The following is a 21,340-nucleotide window of genomic DNA, read 5'->3' as shown; positions in this document are numbered from 1 at the left end:
CTGGCATCCAGGAACAGCTAAGTCTCACAAGAGAAACCCCTCATAAGATAAGGGTGACCATTCATGATGGCAAGGCTCTACCATGGAGCAGAGGAAATCTGAGAGATAGGATGCCCACTCCAGCAAAGGACACCTGGCTGAACTAGTACCAGGACAGTGATCAACCAGACCACAGTTAGACCGGCAGCACTACTGATGCATCCCTCTTGATTCCCTGTCATATCAGTTCTCCAAAGACAGACTTTGGGATTCACCCTTTCCTCTTCTTCTTCTTCTTCCTCATGTGTGGGTGGATTAAATATCTTTTTTTCCTGGTTTTCATCATTTATTATTTCTTTGTCTGTTATACTGAAAAGAATGATCAAGCCTAAACCTTTGGGACCCCAGAGAGCATCTGTTGCCTCGTAATATCTGGTACAAAGGTCATTCTTTCCTTAGCTCTCCTTTCTGTGAAGCAGGTCACCATGTCACAACCTTTCCCCAGAAGACCCAAGGCGGCATTGCGTTCCATTCTGAAGCTTAGGATGAATGCAGACTGTCTACCTGGCTCTACTCCAGGGTTCATCCTCTCTGTGACTCCCATGCTGTCATATCAATGCACACTATGTGCCCTTTCTATTGGTGGTCTGTCTGTTGTCTGGTGATTTTATGGCTTCAAAGTATCAAAATTTCAAAAATTGAAATAGAGGATTTTTTTATTTGAATTACAAACAAGATTGTTTTACATGTCAATCCCAGTTCCCTTGTCCCTCCCATCCTCCCCTACCACCCCCACCCCCAACTAAAACCCTACCTATCACATATCCTTTCTGCTTCCCCTGGATGGTGAGGTCTTCCATAGGGTGTCATCAGAGTCTATCATATCCTTTGGGATATGTCATGGTAGAGGATTCTTTCCATATCAGTATCAGATAATATTTCATCTGCCCATACTTCCCCAATATTCTCTACCTCTCATCAAAGTGAAACATAACCATACACATTTATCTGTGTCCTGGATCCTCATTTCTTTATATGAGCTTCCATTACACATACATAATACATGTTTATTCTCTGCTTTGCTTGACCAGTCTTGTTAAAATGGCCTTGGCTACAACCTTAGTGATGGATGGGAGAAAACATCCTTCCTTTTTTTCATTATATTCTAGTTGCACAGGATCCTAGGGTTGACATTTACTATCCCAGTGAACATCATTTCACTCCTTTGTAAATTTCTACTTTGTACATTAGAAATTCATATAATTCTATTTTTGTAAATGAGAATGAAAATCCACTTGTTTTGTCTTTCTAAAAAAAGTATAAGGTATCTTTATTCTTAAAGCTAAAGCATTTTTTTGGCTGTGCTTGTGTGTATACTCTGTATGTATATCATGTGGGTGGGCCACATGTATATCTTATGTATCATGGATATGTGTGTTTGTGTGTGTGTGTGTGTGTGTGTATCTGAGTTTTGTTTTCTGTTTTGGGTATTTATTTTATTTGTCACTTAAAAATCATTAATTTGGATTTCAACTTAGACTACACTCCTTTCTTCAACAAACTATTTGTTTTATCCTATCTGCTTTTACTTTAATTTTGGTGTTGAGAATTAAATTCAGAGCCAAAGCAGGTGTTCTACTATAGAGCCATATCCCAAGCCTCTTTTAATTTTTGGTTTATAAATTACAGGTTTTTTTCCTTCTAGTAACTGATTATCATTGTTTTTATTGGTTGTAAATTTTGTTGTTACAGGTTTCTATAGGTGATTTTATTATGTGTGCATCGGGGGTATGTCCATGTGACTTCAGATGCCCAAGGAGGCCAGAGTTGTGGGATCAACCTCTCAACCTGGAGTGGAGTTACAGGTGGTTGTAAGCCAGGCAATGTGGGTGCTGGGGATGGAACTCCACTGAAAGTGCAGTACATGCCTGTTTGTTCCCCAAATTTTTCTACTTTACTTCAGATCATCTTCTCTTCTCATTGCTATCCCTTTTCCTTGGAAGCCTTCTGTTCTGTTTCTTTGCCTCCTATCCTGCTCACTGCTTGTTGGGTACAATTAAGCATGCTGGTTTTGGGGGGTTCTGTGAGAAACCCCAGCAAGTCCTCACTACACTCAAAGAACAGAACTTTCTAGTGCCTGAAGCAGATCTCCCAATTGGCATTCACATAATACCAAGAGTGGAAAAGGGCAGGCATGTGCTTAGGCTTCCCTCCAGCCTGAGGGGACAAGGCAGCAGGTGTCCCTGTAAGAGGACATTCATGTACAGGTTTCATTTCAGAGACAGCCCAGGCTCTGTCCAGAACAACCTTGAAACTTCAGCAGCATTTTTTTTTTCCCATTCTGAACTCTCATGCGGCACAAATGAAAGAGCACCTGCCTTCACTCAGTCCCTCAGAACCCTAATAGTTCCTCATCTCATTTTCATGCTGACCAGTGGTCATCACTCAGTTTCCTGGGCTAGGAGGGTGGGAGAGGAATCATTCAAGCCATTGTTATGGCAGAATCCTCGGCATACATTTACAGAGAGCCTGGGCCACTCTTCTAGCGTTCTTTTGTTTCTTCTTTAACGAGGGGGCAGAATTATACATAAAAGATGACAGAGTAGGGTGGGGGATGTAGCCAGGTGACACAGTGCTTGTCTAACCATGCAAATTGGCCCCAGCTCTGCAGTTGGGGAGACTTAGTTCAGGAGCAGTGTGGGAAGAGGTAGCCCTCAGAAGGAGCCTTTTTCTTTTCTTTCCCTCTCCTCTTTCTCACCACTTACCAGCAGAACTCCCCAAACCACACATGAACTGAACCTGGACTAACCAGGAATGAGATAATGAAGCACATTTGTGGGATCAGAGGTTCTGGGAACTGTATTATGATAGGAATAAAGAGATAGCAAGTCCCACAGGGCTGCATTTCTGAGGGTGAGGCCACACAGCTAGTGAAGACCAGAGGTGAGTCATCCTTAGCAACCACAGGGAGAGCCTGTCTTCAGTCTGCCTTTCCCCTTCTTTACAAATGTAGTTCCCATTTGGATTTCAGTGATGCTTCAGCATAGATACAATGCCGACAGTGATAACCTTCCTCTCTGTGGCCACACAGTAATTTTTTGTGTGTTTTAAAATTCTAAAGTTCATAACACTCACACAGAAGACTATATTATTATTATTATTATTATTATTATTATTATTATTTTATTTAAGATTTTTTGAGATAGGGTTTCTTGTGTAGTTTTGGAGCCTGTCCTAGAATTCACTCTGTAGATCAGGCTGGTCTTGAACTCACAGAGACTCGCCTGCCTCTGCCTCCTGAGTTATGGGTTTAAAGGCATGCACCACCTCTACCCAGCCAGAAGACTATATTAAACACTTAGGTTTTTGAACTATTTGGGCGGTTGGGGGAGATTTTTTGTAGGCTTGTGGTTCAGAGGAACTAAAGTTTTGTTATTAGAGAAAGTGCCTTTCAAATTTCAACCCTCGATGCAATATTCCATGTTGGGGTTGATATCTATTCTTGTTTGGTCATGAATATTAGAGGCACACATGCATAGCACAGAGAGCTCTAACACGGAAAAAAATATTTTATTTTATCCCTTCTCCCAAACTGTGGACTGATGGTAGGCAGCTGTTTTGTAAGAAATGTGTCTCTGACCTGATGAGATAAATTCTCTTCAAAGAGGAATGAAAGGAAATAGTATCTAAGAATGCAGAACTTGTCATTGCACCCCCAAACCCCTCATATGTACAGACAGCAGCAGGGCTGCAGAAAGAGCAGTTCTTTCCATTTGCCAACAAGAACCAGGGAGAGAGAGAGAGAGAGAGAGAGAGAGAGAGAGAGAGAGAGAGAGAGAGAGAGAGAGATCTGTATAGGAGCCAGTCCACTTGCCCATAACTGTGAGACTGAAATCATCCCAGCTTAACAGGACTCAAATATAACATGTAATTAGCAGGAGTCACCTGCCAATCAGTGAAGCCATAAAAATCTGATTAAAATCAAATGTGATGACAGGCCTGAAAAATCTGTTGATAAAAATGAAAACCTTGTATTTCTCCATTTGAGGTCCCCATGTAATTGTATCAACAGGGTCTCTATTTATTCCTTCCTGCAGGTGAAATGGCATTTTCCTGTGTCACTTAAGGAACAGACAGGATGCAGGATCCAGGGAACAACCTGTTTCAAAACTCTGTAGATGAGCTAAATTACCATGATTCTTTGGAACTGTTTCAAAGATCTCTGGCTACCGTTAATATTGTTAATCTTTCATTTTTATTGTGTGTATGATGTCAGGAGCTGTGGCAGGGAGCACATTTTGTCAATTAAATAATTAATCCCACAGCATAATAGCCAGTAAGGAAAAACTGACATTTGTCAGGTTCAAAGCAAAAGAAAGCCTGGGAGAATTTTCCATTATGCTTGCTCAAGAAAAACATAATTTGATAGCAAGCTTGCGTATTCACTTCTATGCTACACCTACCAATTCTGCTGCAAAAAGGAGGACAGAGGAGAAGTCTGGGCTGGGGACTTGGCTCATGTGAGTTCAGATTCTAGCACCCATGGAAAAAGCACACAGGTGGATGTCAACCTCTGGCTGTCAAAGGAACACAGCACACACACACACACACACACACACACACACACACACACACACACACACACATACACACACACACACAGAGAGAGAGAAGAGGACGAGAGAGAGAGAGAGAGAGAAGAGAGGGGAGAGAGGGGAGGGAGAGGAGAGGGGGAGAGAGAGAGAGAGAGAGAGAGAGAGAGAGAGAGAGAGAGAGAGAGAGAGAGAGAGAGCATTCACAAGGCTTTCCTAGTGCTCATACCCATCTTCCTATCACAAATCCAGACCAATTTTATATCCTGTAGGTGGCTTGGATGTGCTCACTTCTCCTTAGCCAAACCGTCACAGGGTAGTGGGGAATCAAAGAAAATGTACTGTAATAAAGCAAGTGGAAATTTTAATACTTATTTTCCCCTTTGTCACCTGCACAGAGCTTTAGCACTAGAGGCTGGAGGTTCAATGGTCCTACATGCAAGTTGCAACTCTGGGAGAGCTAGCTAGCCATGACATCTCCCAGTCTTACTGGGAGTTTGCTGTGGGGCCTCCATCAGGTGACCACACACAGCCCACTTAGTGCATCAGGGCACAATCTGCAAGGTATACCTTAGCAAGACTTAGCAGTACATTGCATTGATGGTTTTGATGAATTCTAATTCAGGGAGCTAAGGACTGGGTCCTAGTACCTGGAAACACTGCACTTTGGCTTTTCCTTTCCTTTCTGCTCATAAGTGTCCCCCTCCCGGCAACTCCTCCACTAAGATCCAGATGAGAGGCCTCCATCTGCCAGCCTGGCTCACTTTCTCCTTCACTAGTCCCTGACTTGCAAGGAGCTGAGTAATAGTACTCTTTGGTCCCCTAAGAACTCGGGTTCCACAGTTTCCACAGATGGTGTCGCCAATGTCGTTAACAACAGTCTGTGCTGGATTAGCACTGCCTAGGAGGTGAAAATCTAAGTGAGCTATTTTTAACCTGTTTAAGCATCCTCTGCTCTGCCAAAATGAAATGCTTGCTTGGGGTGGGGATGAGCCTCCCCGATGCTTTTTGCCACATGTGTGACTGAGTTTTCTCCTTGACAATGGAGGGCCTTTCTACTACTTTTCCCACAACATGGCACCAACCAGTCATTTTTGTTATAAAAAAGCAAGACTTCATGTAGGGTTCAGATGGCATGCATTGCCTGCTTTTTAAAAAATGAAGAAAAATGTATGTTGATAATGCCTTTCAGCTGTGTAGACAATATGAGAGGGGGAAAATGGGTTCGGGCATTATAATATATGGTATAAGGATCACGTGAGTTTCCTCTGACTAACCAAGGGTACACAGCCAAAAGGGTTCTGTATCTCTTTTGAACTGAATTAAAAATTGGAAGCTCTCATGCCCCCTTTTCATGAAATTTCAGCATTTAGTACATCATGCTTTGGAGGGGGAATTTCTCTCCAAGAAATCCAATGAATTTATTTTAGAATACAAACTGATCTGGACAAATGGATACCCTTGCACGTTATTTAGGATGGCTTCTCTGGTAACACAGGAGAAAGGAGTCATGAGCAAGTGTTAGACTCCTGAATGACAGGTATTCTGAGTCACCACTTTTTAAAGTTTCCTAGATTTGCTCAAGCCTAATATAAAGTTCTTGGTCATGTTTTGTCAGTGAGGTGGCTGGAAACGTATGCATGTATACTTTTCTGTTTCCTGATGACATTAGCCAAGGGGCATTCACTCTATGGAATTTGAAATGCACGTCTAAGAGGATTTTATTCTCACTGGGTAAGTCTTGTCCACATCTCAATACTGTCCAAGACAAAGTTAACTCTGTGCCTTACTTAAAACAAGCTACTCATTTAAAAGTATGAGAACCAGTCATTCTATGATGGCAAACAAAAGTTACAGAAGTCACTCTATTATTGGGAAAGACAGGAAGATAGAAAAAAGAGTGTAAAATGGTCAGGGAATATATGCAAATGAGCAAGTCATAGGGGAAATGTTGGCTGTGTTAAGGTGTGAGGGTGCATTGTGGCTCACTCTTGTATAATACAGACACTAGTAGATGGCTGGGCTGGATAGAGCGTGAGATGATCTAGAACCCTAACTCTATTCTTATGGGTTCTTGTGAGATTTTTCTCTCTCAACACCTCTTTTCCTTCGCCATCTCTAACTCCAATAGCAGTATTTGTGAGTGCCTTCTTTGAACTCAGAAAACCTTGAATTTCAGGTTTCTGTACGTGTACTTTGATCATGTAGGAAATTCTCAACCTCTCACATAAATGCATAGATGTTGGGCTGAGGATTCAGTCTCCACCTGTGTCAGTACGAAGGTCTGTGAGGCCATGTGTCATGGATGGCTTTCTATCTCTCATCAGGCACACTGTGTGACCCATTGGCTATTTCAAAAACAGAACCAGCAACCAGGACAAAGCAAATCATTTTATCCTCTAGGGCTTGAAACCCAGGGGCACCTCTAAGTTAGGAACACAAGTGCATGCCTTGTGTTCTACTGGACTGTGCACCTACCTTGTCTAGTGTACTCGTCTGCTTCTCTGTGGACCAGATCCTTTACTCTGTTTCCATAAAGCAGCCGTGAAGAATCATGATCAAAAGCTTTCAAGGTTTCGCTGGAGCTGTAAGACTTCTGTGTGGGGACCCTGCACTCCTCATTGTCCGCGGACGAGTTCGTATACCGACGTTCTTTTTCTCGTCTGCTCTTGGTCAAGGAGCAGTAAGGCCTACGTTCTTTCACATCCATACTTCATTCCTTCTCTGGGCACATCGGTCCTGGTTGCTAGAACTTCCACGCTCAGAGTTCAAGTCTCACTGGCCCTTCTGCAAAGATAAAAGGTGGGCATGACTGTCAGCGTAATCGTCATCTCAAGGCTGACGCTTTGCTAGCCTTCTCAGCTGATGGGCTGAACAGCTTTGCTAGGCAGAATCCCATTTTCAATACCAAATTGGCATCTGTGGAAGTCTAATAACACAGTCTATAATGGCAATAGGTTCTGCTTTGGACATTCATACAAAGCACATTATATGATCCCCCCATACACATATACCACCACATTAATACAAAATATAAATTAAACTCAGGGTTGAATATCACGATAGAAGCTGCTAAAAAAATTGGCTGCAGTAGTTTGTTTAATATCCCATACTGGAAAAAAATTTTCACCCATAGTATTTACTTTTTATACAAATAAATTTCCTTTTTTTCCTTACCAAAAAAAGCATGTTATTGTTATTATTCACCTCTTTAAAGTACAGGAGCAAATTTGGAGATTCTTATAACTGGAAGTTCATCAAGTGCATTGAATAGTTTATTCATTTTCTTACAAAGACTTTTGCTTCAGAGGGCAATTTTCATGTGTTAAGGACGTAAATGTCTTGAACTATGGAAAGAGCTGGTCCCCCTCTCAAACCCCTCTTCTTAAAAAGCACTTATTTTTTCCCTAGCATGTGAACTCAATCAATCCTACCCTGATATTTAAGGCAATTCAAGTGGCTAATTTGATGGGGGCACTTTTTCTTTCTTTCTTTCTTTTTTTATTTATTTATTGTAACTGCCAATAGCAAGAATCCATTAGAAGGAACAGAGAAAATTGTATTTCTCTGCTTAGCAACTGTCTTTATCCTGAATTTGCCGAACTGACAGAGGAGAGAGGGCTCAGGGTCCACTGCTATCTGGGAGAGGGAACGCTGCCCAAGGATAATCCGCATTGTGTGATCCTCTTTTGTCTTTATTGTTTCCCATTTGGTCCTTCATTTTAACCTAAAGGTTCCCAGGTGCTCCGCCTTCAATACTCCATGTATTGTCCCACCCCAATCCCACTTTCCTAAATCTACTTTTTATCCCAGTGATCCCATAATCAATTTGAAATAGACTCCTGGCTAGCCCCAGGTCCTCTCTTTGCTTCTGAATCCATAGGGCTGTGACTTCCATTTAGGCATTTTCTTGCATGTAGATTCCCCATGCAAAAGAGTCTCCTATCCCTTCTCCACCGTCTACTATCATTTGACGCATCTCACTGCGTTTTAATGTGCTTCCGATGTGGAGTCTTGGAGCCTCTGACTCACCCACGTGGACACTGCTTACACTGATCTTGTCAACAAGTCTTTATTGTTTCCACTTAACATGGCAGCTTGCTGTGGAATATTCCTTTACACCGTGTAAATATATATCGCTATGACTGGGCCAATAGCTGAACAGGATGCAGCTAGGCAGGAAAGCCAAACTGAGAATGATGGGATGAGGAAGGGCAGAGTCAGAAGAGTCGCCAGCCAGACACACAGAGATGAGCGAACATGCCTGGTTGCAGAACATTAATGAGGAATATGGTAAACGTAAAATATGAGAGCTACTTAGTAATAAGCCTAAGCTATTGGCTGAGCATTTACAACTAATATAAGCCTCAGTGTAGTTATTTGGAAGTGGCTGGCTGGACAGAAAAACCCTACCTACAACAGCTACTGGGCCTCTAACTCTGAGCTTCAGCCTTCCTTCCAGATACTCAAAGAGGGGACAAAACTCTGGACTGGGATGATCGAATAATCAACTGTGTTTGCTTACAAACATTTGGAATACTCTCCAAGCCACGTCTTCAGCCAAATGGCATGCCTCACTACATGGATGACCAATCAGGGCTTTCCTCAAATGGTGTTCCACATTTCTCTACTTTTGAGCTGCACTAGGCCATTCAAAGTAGCTATTAATATTTCATATTGTGCAAAAGGATCTTCATTTCTCCATCACTTTTTCATTTGTCATGACTGTATTTTTAATGTAGTGTTTTTTACTGGCTCTTTCTGATTCACTACTACATTATTCTCCTACAAATTCTTCTAACAGTTCTTAATAAAACTTGAAATGTTTTTTATCGTAGCTTTCCTTTTAAGTTACAATGAAAAATATCTTAAGCTCCGGGTGGTGGTGATGCAACACCCTTAATCCCAGCACTCCGGAGGCAGAGGCAGGCGGATCTCTGTGAGTTCGAGGCCAGCCTGGTCTACAGAGAGAGTGCCAGGTCAGGCTCCAAATCTACACAGAGAAACCCTGTCTAGAAAAATTGAAAAAAAAAAGAAAGAAAGAAAAGAAAAAGAAAAATAGCCTAAGATAATGGGACAGAGACAATGAGGGTTTTATTATTCTAACAAAACATAAACTATCTTAGGTAAATATTTCCTGAATGCATTCCATGATGCTGAGGACCCAGGAGTGAATAAAAAATAGTGAAATAGTAACATGCTTTCCAATGGGATGGTTAAATAGAAATTATAGGAAGTCAATGTAGACTAGGCTCCTACACTAGGCTCCAAATGGGCCCTTCTAGGGTTCAGAGCAAAAACCATGGGATATCTTTTAACCTTCTGAGAAAGAGATCCATCCAAGTTCACTAAAGGAGCCAGTGTCAATCAATATGGTAACCATGGTCTCATTGCTTTATTTCTTAAAAAAACTAATCTGGAAGAAATTGCTAGCCAGCCCGTTTCTCTTTCTGTTCTCACCTTACAGGAAGCATAATTTCCAAATGACTGGTCATTCTTTGCTTCCACTTTTTAAACAGCCCTTTTCTGTTTATAAAAACAAACTGTCTGCTGAAACCATTAAAATACTGACTCTATGTTTCAGAGTGATCTGGAATCTTAAGAAAAAGACATTAATTGGCCTTAATGATCTTTAAATTACATTGTTATAATTTCATCCTTTGACACATGGAATAAATTTGTCTTAAGTTCAACACAAATTTCCTTTCTAAACTAGTGTTTGGCTCTTTGGAGGAAACGCTATACAGACTCTCGACATTAAATGGTCATCAAAAAGCCTTTTAATTGACCAGAAAATATAGTTCAAGCATTTTCAGCAATAGACATTTGGAATTCCAAGGCATTGCAGAACTTCTATGTTGCAACCTAAGTTGGTATCCATTTCAAAAAATAGCATTCCTGATGAAGAGGATCAGCAAAACCATACCCCAAAGTACAATGCTTTGTCATGCTTCAAGATCCACTTTTAAATTGAGAAAGAACCCTCTTTCTAATTTTCATGATCCAATTTTATGATCTTATAAACTAGGTACTCATTCGGCTCTCTGATATGGCAACACGAGTGTATTATCACAGAAAATGGAGAACATTTCAGTACTGTAACATTAATTAAATGTTAAGATATTGGCATTAAAGGTAACTTTCGTTTTGTTTATGGTGCTGGAAACCAACCTTGGGCCATGGGTATGATAGGGAAGTACCATACCACTGAGCTAGCTGCTTATCAGCCTCACTTTTTAATGTCTTATTATTTGTTGTCTGCTTTTCCTTTAGTGGGAAGACTAGTCTTAAACTTTTTATCCAGTTACTTTTTTGGGGAGGAGGGTTTCTGCTATGTTATACAGGCCAGGCTGACCTTGAACTTGTGATCCTGTGTGTCTCAGCTTTGTGCATGCTGACCCTACAGTAGTACACCACCAGTGTCAGACCAGTACTTTAACATTATAGGTCATTCATAACACCGAAAGCAAAGTTTTGTTTGCAAAGCAATTCTAAGTTGCCACGATAAATCAAGATAAATCAAATATAATATCAAAGACAGAGGCAATTTGACCCTAGGCACTCAAAACAACAAAAAGTTCTCTGTATCTACCATTCCACTTTTGTACATAGTTCAAACTCTTTGAGGATTTAATCTACACTGTAACACTTGCAACAACTGACGCATTTCTGATGGAAGTCAATGAGTTCAATATGATTTCAAAGGCAGCTTTCTGGGTTATCTCCTCCACTCACAGCTGAGAATGAGAAGATTAAGAACTGCAACTGCTTGAGAAGTGCTAAACTGTTGACATCTTTTGATAGGGACTTCCGGTTTCTCGAAAAGGAGAAGGTCATTTTTGCGTAGGCTCCACATAAAGAACTTAATAAATGGGGCAGGAAGTGCAGCCTTTGGAAAATGAAGTTATTGCAAAGGAAGTCAACCAAAATTGTACTTATTGAATTGACAGGAGAACAACATTATATTGCTAGACACAGACAATTTCCATTGCCTCCTTGAAAAAAACAGGTCAATTAAAAAAAATTCATAGTACTTTGGAAGTCATAGCCAGATTTAAAACATCTGTATACCTAGGTTATTTGTTGTTTCTCAACACAGAGGTCCTGACAAACGAGACACACTCGATTTTCTGACCGTACATATATGATGATGTGAAAGCGATATACATTCAGTAGATGCTATACTTGGAACTGTGATCTTTTCGTTGGGCTAGTGACTTGTGTGGAATCATGTTCCTTGTGATTCTGGGCTGTGATGGTGAGCCACAGCTCCTTACAGTCACAGAGGTGAGGGAGCAATACTCCTATGCACTGTGCTATGAGGCTCAGTAGGTTTAATGTACTTGGAGTATTGCAGCGTATGATACTTCTGGGTCACACTGGTTTCTTGGGGTACAGTGCAAGAGCAGTGAATGAGTATCTGTACCTCAAGAGATATGAGTAAACAAATGAATAGATGAATAGGCAGGTAGTTCCACCTTTATGGACACTGATATAGGTTCACCCTAACTTCAACTGTAGCTGCAGTATTTAAAGATTTATTTTATCACGTATTTATTTATGGAGTGTGTGTGTGTGTGTGTGTGTGTGTGTGTGTGTGTGTGTGTGTGTGTGTGTGTGTGTGTGTGTCTCTATGTATGTATGTGCACATGCATGCAGGAGACCAAAGACACCAGAAGATTACATCAGATCTCCTAGAGCTGGAGTTCCAGGCTGTTGTGAGCTGCCCCATGTGGGTGTTGGGAACCAAACTCTAGTCTTCTGCAAGAGCTGCAAATGCTCCTAACCACTCGCCCTTTTCTTCAGCCCACAGATACAGCATTTAAATCTACTTTGAACCTGACAGCAAACTGAACTCAATAAAAACATGTTCTTCATAACAATAGTAATAATAAGTCCCCAAATACCAACTTTCAAAAAATTCTACAGTTAGAAACTAACCTGGTTTTTAATTGGAGTTTGTGTATTTTTAAAACTCTTCTTGATACCAAGGATTCTAATTTTTGATCTATCATCGACATTCTAAAGTCAAATGTACTTCTAAAATTCCAAGAGCTGAGATAAAAAATGAACATGTAAGCCCCAAAGAGAAAGAACCCGTTAGTTAGTCACTCATGTTTCCACTGGGGTCTACTTTCTTTAAGAGCTACAAATCCTTAAGTGTTACCTTGAAGACCTTTGAGCACAGAACACCCTCCCACTCACTTCAGAGCTGAAAAACTTACCCCCAAGGATAAGTAGATTTTTGGAGAAACACTGATTTATCACCCTAACATTTTAGATTAAAGACTTAAATTAAGTCATTCATACACAATAGCAAGAAATTTTCACCTTTTTCTTACCAGTCACATTTCCTTAGTAAGTTACTATTTATGAATTATTACCAGTTATGTTAATCAAACAGTAAACATAACTTCCTGTATTGTGCACATTTCGAAGTATTTCTTTTATTGAATAGATGAACAGCAATTGAACACAAGAGTAAATCAATTGTTATTGTTCCTTTTAGTGAAAATTATATTTTCTGAGGCAAACTTGTAAACCAAAGAATTGAAATAATTAAGTATAAAAATAAAATCAAATTATGGTAACTTCCTTGGTAATGTTAAGTTTATGGGGTACCAATAATTTGGATTTCCAGTTTCTCACGAGAGAGAGAGAATGGTTCATTGAAAACACAAGTAAATATGAAAGACAATCCAAGCAGAGGGTGTCACTGTAAGTCACAGAAGTGATGTTTGAGAAGAAGGACAACACTCCAAAGGTGTTTTCTTTAACAGGACAGTTATTAAGGATAATATTAGAAAACAGCTATAAATATAAAGTCCACTTTTTCTTACTTGCAAGACCCGTCAGGGGGACTAAATTTATTTTCCTGTCTAAAAGAGCAAAGGTGAGAGCTGGAGATTAGTTCAGTAGTTAGGAGCACTTGCTGTTGATGCAGGGGACCCGGGTTCAGTTTTCTAGCTGCTGCTTATGGCAGGGTTCCCATCCTCAGTACCACTGACTTCTTAGAAGGAAAAAAAATTCCTTTTTAGAGGTGCTACACTGTAGTGTGATGTTTATTGGGATATTCCTAACCTCTACCTTCTAAGTGCCTACAGTAGCAGTTCATGACCAACATGTTTCCAGACAATGACATATGTTGCCAAGGGTAAAACTTGTGGGCCCTACATTGGGAGAACGTATCCAGGGCTCATCTATATATGCCATCTCTTACACCAGCTACTCTGCAAGAGTCCTAGACTGCACTGGGAAATAATGCTTCAGTTTTGTGTGGAATGCAGGCCTGAAACAAAGACAATTCTGGTCCTACTTCATAAATCTTAAAACAGGACCACACATGGACAGCTGTTTCCAAATAGCTTAATTGTGCTTCCTTAAAGCTAAAGAATATTGTAGAAAAATAAATAAAAGTATTCATTATTGAACAAGATTAAATCCACAGTGCTTCTTATCCAGGTGTGTAAAAAGAGCAAGAAAGTATTGAAGAGAAAGACAACTAATTGAGACTGGCTATTAGACATGGAAATGAAGGCAGGTGTGGTAGGGTAGTTTGAATGAGATGGCCCTATATTACTGGGCATTGCATTACTTGGTCCCCAGTTAGTGGCACTGTTTGAGTAGGTTTAGAAAGTGAGGCCTTTTGGGAGGAAGTATGTCTCTGGGGCAGGGCTTTGAGCTTTCAAAAGTCCAGTTTCCAGGGATCCTTCTTTGTTTCTTGTTTGTGGCTGGAGATGTGAGACCTCAGCTCTCAGCTACCAACTCCAGTCACCATGCCTGCCGGCTATCACACTTCCCTGTCACGATGGTGATGGACTCTTACCCCTCTGGAACTGTATGACCAAATAAACCTTTCCTTCTGTAAATTACCTAGCTCGAGGTGTTCATCACAGTAGTAGAAAAGTAACTAAGTAGTATAACTGTATCCATATACTTGAAGTTTAAATAGAGGATAGGAAAAAAAAAAGAAACTTAGAGTCAAATATAGGGCGACTCTACAATGTCTAAGATGAAGAATGGTAAATTAGATAAAAACAGAAGAAGAAAGAGGTAGCAGACCCAGGAAGACAACTGGAAACAATATACAATAAAATTAATGGATTAATAAGTCTATCAATGAACTAGTCATTGCTGAGATACAGACCTACTTTAATAAGTCAGTGTGATAACAGAACCCTGAGGGATAAGATAACTGAGAGGACAGAAAATATTTGAAGAAAAAAGTAAGTGTAAATATTTCAAATCTGATGAACACTGAAAATGTATAGATCCCAGAAACTCAAGAACCAAGCAGAAGAAATGTGAAGAAAACTACACCAACACATTTAATTATGATGAAAATTGTCCAACCCAGTAGTAAAGAAATGCTTTCAAGGACAGAGAAAAGAAAATAGTGTGGTATATTGAGAGCATCCAAATGGAAATAATGTAAGCACACAGACAGGAGGGCAATATATTTTAAAGCACGGGAAGGAAAAAAAAGTCATCTGAAGTTCTATGCCCAAAGAAAGCATTTCAGAAATTAAGCTCAAATAAATGCATTTTCATATACACCAAAGCTGATCATCAGCAGACTCTATGACATAAAAATGTAAAGGAAGCCACCCAGTGAAAAGGAGGCATAGCAACCTGGATGTGCTAAGCAAAGAACCGCACTTGGCAACGTTGAGTGTGCAGTGAAATATGTAAGATAATGTTTAAATCTTTGGCAGTGCAACGACTGCTTAAATGAAAACGATGGCAATGTATTTCAGGGTTCGTAGTGTGTGTGATGGAGACACACTGCAACAATAGCATAAAGGAAGGGAGTAAGAAGCAGTGTTGTAAGCTTTTTATACTGCACACAAAATGGAACAATAACGGTAAACTGTTAAAGCCAGATACTGTACATCCTAAATCTCTAAAATAACTAGGCAAGAAGTTACAACTCATAAGCCAGGAAAAGATTGTTAACTGATAAAAGAAATAAAAATTAAGTAGTAAAGAATACAGAAGAATCAGAAGCCAGGAGCAAAGAAATGGTAGGACTTTCAAACAACAGGAGTCAATATGACAGATAAACATAGCTAAGTCAATAACTGTATTAAACAGAAATGATCTATACATCCCCAAAAATGCAAAGGTCTGTCCCCAGTTAACACATTCTAAGATCCTGAGAGGCTAATAGCAAATGAGGCAAGTGGGTTGGATACCCAGCATTGTTAAAAGCAAATGAAAATGTTAAAAATAACTGGATGCAAAAGGAAAAAGCCTCACCCAAAGATATCAACAACTACATCTGATGTAAGTGATCTCATCACAACATTCACTAGGCAGGGTCTAGTCAGTTGAAAAAGCAAAGCTAGCCTATGCGGAGCAATGGACTGGAGCAATTTAGAAGACATAGCAGTGGATCTTCATCTGACCCAGATGGATACAGGGCACACTGATCATCGATTTTTTTATGTATTTATCAGACATATAGAGAATGCCTATCATGTGCAAGGAACAGCAAGAAGCGCTGGGAATGGAGACACAAGATACAGGACGTTTGCTCTTTCATTCTGATACAGGCAAAGCAAGCCAAAGAACGGATGACACAAATAAAAACAGTTCAGGAATATATGAAGTCTTTAAAAAGTTATGTTACCAAGAGACAGACTAGAGGAGGAGGAGATCTAATTGAGACCAAGGGCTAAAACCAGACTTTTCTGAAATAAACAAATGGAATCAATGAGTGAACAAATGAATGCATGAATAATTGGCATCTAGGTAAGACAATCAGGAGAAATAAGATTTAGTCTGGGCACAAAAACACATGGTACAGTGAAAGGGTTTGAGGTAGAATAGGACCAACGAAGAGAGTAACACTCAGAAAACAGGGAGCCTGGGAGGGTTTGGCAGATAAGTGCCAATAGGGCCAAGTGAAGGGAGAGGCCTGGGGTGAATGTGGAGGGACCCCAAGGTGAAAACCGGGCTGCAAAGGGCAGGCTGAGTTGCTTCATCAAGCTCCACCAGTATTATGTGGCCATTTCAGGGTTGTAACAAGCAAATGATGTTACTGGAAGGTTTTCAATTTAGAAAATCCTCAGCAGGTAGAGTATCCAGGACAAGGGAGGAAACAGAAAATGCTCGTGGCCGAGCTTCATGTAGAAAGTCCAGGCAAAGGCGTCAGTCTGAAATGTGCCTAAAGTCGCAGTGTGGATGTAGAGAAGTGACCAGGTCAGAGAAGTAGTGAGCAGTGATGCTGGTTGACCCTGAAGAGAAGAAAAGGAGAGAGCCGGGATGGGTACTGGGACCTAGGCTAGAACAACTGGCCAAAGGGGCTCCTCCAGGAGCTGAGCAAAGAGGCCGTTCCCCAAACACTGCTCAGCACCTTCCTGTGTTTGCTGCTCTCTCACTGACATCACGTACTGAGCACATAAAATGTGTCCCTTGTAGAAAGGAAAACATTCAAAATAAACCAAGAAAAGAACTCCCTCTGTGACATTTTGCTGTTTGGTTTTTCTGTGAATCTGTATATATGTGAATATGTGCATAGGTGTGTACATATTTAACGTGCACAGTCTTGTAACACATTCCCTTACCATATTGTCAAGCTGTGAGCAAAGATGGACTCGTGCCTTTATTTTAAAAATAATAAATAGGAAGCTTATTGTTTTAAAACTCAAAGCCACCCATCATGTTTTTTCACAAAGACAGCAAATATGTAAATTTGGATAATGAAATAAATAGGAACCGTGTGCTAAAATAGCTTTGGAATAGAAGTGAATACAGGGAAATTTTTAATTGGAAAATATGTAGAACAGTGCCTTAGGCAGTAAGAAAAAATGGCTTAATTCTCATCAAATTGTTAAAAAAAGTCTCTCAAAAATATTTACAAGTAAATGGAAACAGAAAAGAAAGAAAACAGATAATGAGACTTATTTACTAAGTAATATAAAATGGGGATGTTTTCTTCCATGATTTCAAAACAATTTAAAGGGTTTTTTTTTGCATGATTGGATGTGTAAGTGATTTTTTTCTGATAAAAATTATAAAAAGGAATATTTAATAGAGTTCATCAACATCTTGATAGTTATGCATGGCTGCAAAACTGGCTGCAGGGAGACCATAATCGCTACACTTAGAACAAATGGGAAATGCACTCAAGAATCCAATAGAGCTGAATCAAATGAAGCCTTCCCAGCTTGGAGACATTTAGAGTAAAATGTAAATAATATTTCTGAAAGTTTCTGCTTGCCTGGATCGACCAATGCCCATCATCTCTATCTACGCATTCCTTTCCGTGGCTTAAACCACAGCTCTCCAAATAGAGACTGCTGCTTTGTCCACCCATGCCTCAGTACGAGCCTGGTCCTTAAAATTCTAGGACTAATCACATCTGAAAGGAGAACTGAAGAACACATTTATGTGTCATATATGTAATAGCATGGCAACAAAATGGCCTCAAATGTTCACCAGGTAAAACAAAAACCAGAGAGACAAGTTGGATACTGTTCCAGCTGTGTGGTTCTGGCTAAAGGAGGCCCTTCCAATCTTCAAAGGGATGAGTGATCTGGCTGTATGTGTGGGCTGCATTCAGATGCAAGTTGATAATAACAACATCCATTCGTAAAACACTTTACCACACAAAGTATTTTGCTGGTGGCAATTCCTAGTTTCTTTCCCGTTTTACAAAAGATGAAATAAAATTAATGCAACGAACACAAAGCCTCCAGTCCAGCCACTGTATGGGTCACACTGGGTCTCACACTCAGGGGCTCACTCACACTGGGGCTCACACTCAAGTATCCCGCTCTTCCTTTATTTCTTTGCTGTTGATAAACCATAGGTACCGGGGAGCACCAACTCAGAATCCAAACCTTAGGTGGTAAAGAAGACAAGCTAGTGTTCCAGATGGTTTAAAAACAGCTGGAGCTGGCTACATTGTGCTTGACTTCAAGTCCTGCCTGATGGCCCTGGTGACAGTTGGGAGGAGCTCCCGAGATAAGGAGTAGATGTCATTTCTAAGTGCAGCTTTGAGTCCTCACCTTAAGAGTGGCCAGAAAAGCTCCTGGTGAATTATTAATTTTGAGCTTGATTATTTATCGAGTGCTTAAAATATGCCAGGTACTTTACATATATGCCCTCACTTAACCCTTATAATAACCTTGCTAAGTAAGAATTATAAATCCCATTTCACATAAGAGAGCTTAGGCCCAAAGGGACTAACTGATTTGCCTAAGGTCATATAGAAAGCAGTTTATCAGAATTTGAACCCATTCCTGTTTATTCCAAGTCTCTTTTTTGTGTCTCTGTGTATACACATGCAGTGCATGAGTGTATGTCTGTTCCTGTGTGTGTGTGTGTGTGTGTGTGTGTGTTTGTGTGTGTGTGTGTGTGTGTGTGTGTGTGTGAGAGAGAGAGAGAGAGAGAGAGAGAGAGAGAGAGAGAGAGAGAGAGAGAAAGAGAATGTGTATGTATTGATGCATGTACCTGTGTGTGAGTGTGTATATGTGCTGGTGAGTGTGTGTAGGCCTTTGGACAACTTCTGACATTGTTCCCTTGGTGCTGTTCACTGTTTTATTTTGAGACAGGGTCTCTCACTTGCCTGGGACTTACCTTGTAGGATAGTCTTAGCTGGCATGGATGCACAGGCATTTTCCTGTCTGTGCCCCCCCCCCCAGGGACAAGATGACAAGCACATATCCCCACACCTGGTTTTTTTGTGAAGGTTCTAGGGATCAAAATCAGGACTTCTTGGGACCACTTTACAGACTGAGTTTTATTCCAAGTCTCCAAATCTGTACCCTTAATCACTGAACTTCACATCAAAATCTTAGAAGAAGAAATATTAAACATTAAAGAAACTTCACTAACAATTCAATTACTCAGGAGGCTGAGGTACAAAAATGTCAGGTTCAAGGTAAGCATGGTCTACACAGAAATTTCCAGGGAAGTCTTAGCTATATAAGGAGACTATGCCTCATAACAAACAAACAAGCCAACAAACAATGAAATTCAACAACAAAACAAAACAAAAAACAAGGAAACAGAAAAGGGAGGAGGGGGAATAGCAAAGAATTTTAATAAACTGCATTGGGTTATCAAGAGGCCCACTATTAACAGTCATGAGGTTGTCATACTGAAAATACCATGATATTTAAATGTGCTGAGATCCCAGTACTGGGAAAACAAAAAAATAAAAACCAAATGAAACTCAACTGAGGAGTAAGAAAGACAATCTAGGGTCAACAAGACACTTGAACAGACTGAAAACATTTCCAAGATGCTTCTCTGAGAATAAGGGGAAAGTGATACTATGTGTTTCAGATAGGGACATAGGACCAATTCCCTTTAGCTGTCTCCCATCCTATATGGTCTAGTTACCCATAGTGGCAAGCTTCTCTTGTGGTGGTTGTAAGGGCAACTGGGATCTTCCTTGTGTTTCCCTCAGTGAGCATGAGGAATCAGGCTTGCGTGGCACAGACTCCAAGCACTACAGTCCTGGAACTCCCTCCACTGAATGTCCATGCTTGGTGCAGGAGTGGACCTGTGACCTAATTCATGCCTGTAAGGTCAGTCCCGGGACATCTGATAAAGCCACTGGCTATGAGCCTACTCTTTTCATTGCTGTTACTAATCTGGGAGGTTGTAAACTCAGAGCTTGTTTGCATTTCTGGAGAAAGACCGCCTGCCATTGCAGTCTATAAAGAAGAAACAGACCTCAGAGACAGAAATACAATTTAGAAACAGATTCAGAAACAGTATGTTCCTACCCTGGATTTTTCAACTAAAAATATCTATACTGATACAAGTGCGGAGAACAAGAGAGCGCAGGAGTTTTAATCATACAAACCCACGTGTAAAGTCTAACTCTCTCTATTTACCATGGATGAGACATGTGGCCTTGAGTGGTGACATAAAGTCTTTAGGGCTTTGTTTCCTGTATTTCATTTTCTAACAGGCATATGATAATAACTTTCTTATGGAGAGACCATGGAGATTAAAATAAATTTAAAGGTGTTTAGCATGGTGGCTGGCACATGCATACTTGGCAAAAGCCAGCTACTACCATTAAGTCAAGAACTTTGTCCCATGTCCAAGAATAATGTCCACAACCATTAGGCTCCCACCTGAACCATCTGAGAATGCTCACTGGGTTAAAAATGGATCTGTTATGGGAGTGAGAGCATAAGGAATTAGACACGCAAAAGGAAACTGGTATTTTCCTAAAATGTTTTCAATGGAATTTTAGTTTTGAATTTTTATGAGCTTATTCAGAAATTCTGTCACTGAAGGAGGTGGAAAACACAGTTCCCACACTAATAATTTCAAGAAGGATTTCACATATAACATTACCCAAATATTTACGTCTTGGTTGTAGAGAGCACTAGGCAAACATGGGAAGGGCTTTCAAGGGCAGCAATAAAACTGGTTAAGAGGTTCTAGATTGAAAGAGCTGTGTTAGGTTTATTTTGGTAACAACTGGGTGGACACCCGATAACTACCCACAAGTACTTGGAGAATAAAGGATAACTGCAGTTATTCATGCCTCAGTAACCCACAGGCAAAATTGCTATAATAAACATGCACTCTGTCTCCTGCCCACCAGACAGTTTTCATCTCAACTCTGAAAAGTGCTAGCCTAGCCAAATGGCACCTTCGCAGATTCCTGAAGAGAGAGAGAGACAGGGTCCAGTGTTGGAGGGGAGTGCCATCCCTCAATGTTACATTGTCCAATGGAGCAAAGAGAAAGGTATGAACAGGTCCCCAAATCCCACTTCCTCGCTGAAGTGGCGATG

At 40.4% G+C, this 21,340-nt stretch overlaps 1 protein-coding gene across 1 annotated transcript in view; it reads right to left on the bottom strand.

Annotated features, from left to right (window-relative positions):
- The window catches only part of Tenm3 (teneurin transmembrane protein 3), a 590,659-nt gene that overhangs the window by 428,085 nt on the left and 141,234 nt on the right, over nt 1–21,340 (bottom strand). The window contains exon 2 of the mRNA XM_027391059.2: nt 7,050–7,358. Within this exon, the coding sequence (XP_027246860.1) occupies nt 7,050–7,281 (232 nt within the window). The 5' untranslated portion in view covers nt 7,282–7,358. The remainder of the gene's footprint in view (nt 1–7,049; nt 7,359–21,340) is intronic.

Source organism: Cricetulus griseus (genome assembly GCF_003668045.3).
Source record: "Cricetulus griseus strain 17A/GY chromosome 1 unlocalized genomic scaffold, alternate assembly CriGri-PICRH-1.0 chr1_1, whole genome shotgun sequence".
Lineage (NCBI taxonomy): Eukaryota > Metazoa > Chordata > Mammalia > Rodentia > Cricetidae > Cricetulus > Cricetulus griseus.
Note: the sequence above shows the minus strand (reverse complement) of the source record. Positions and strands in the feature narration are given on the sequence as shown.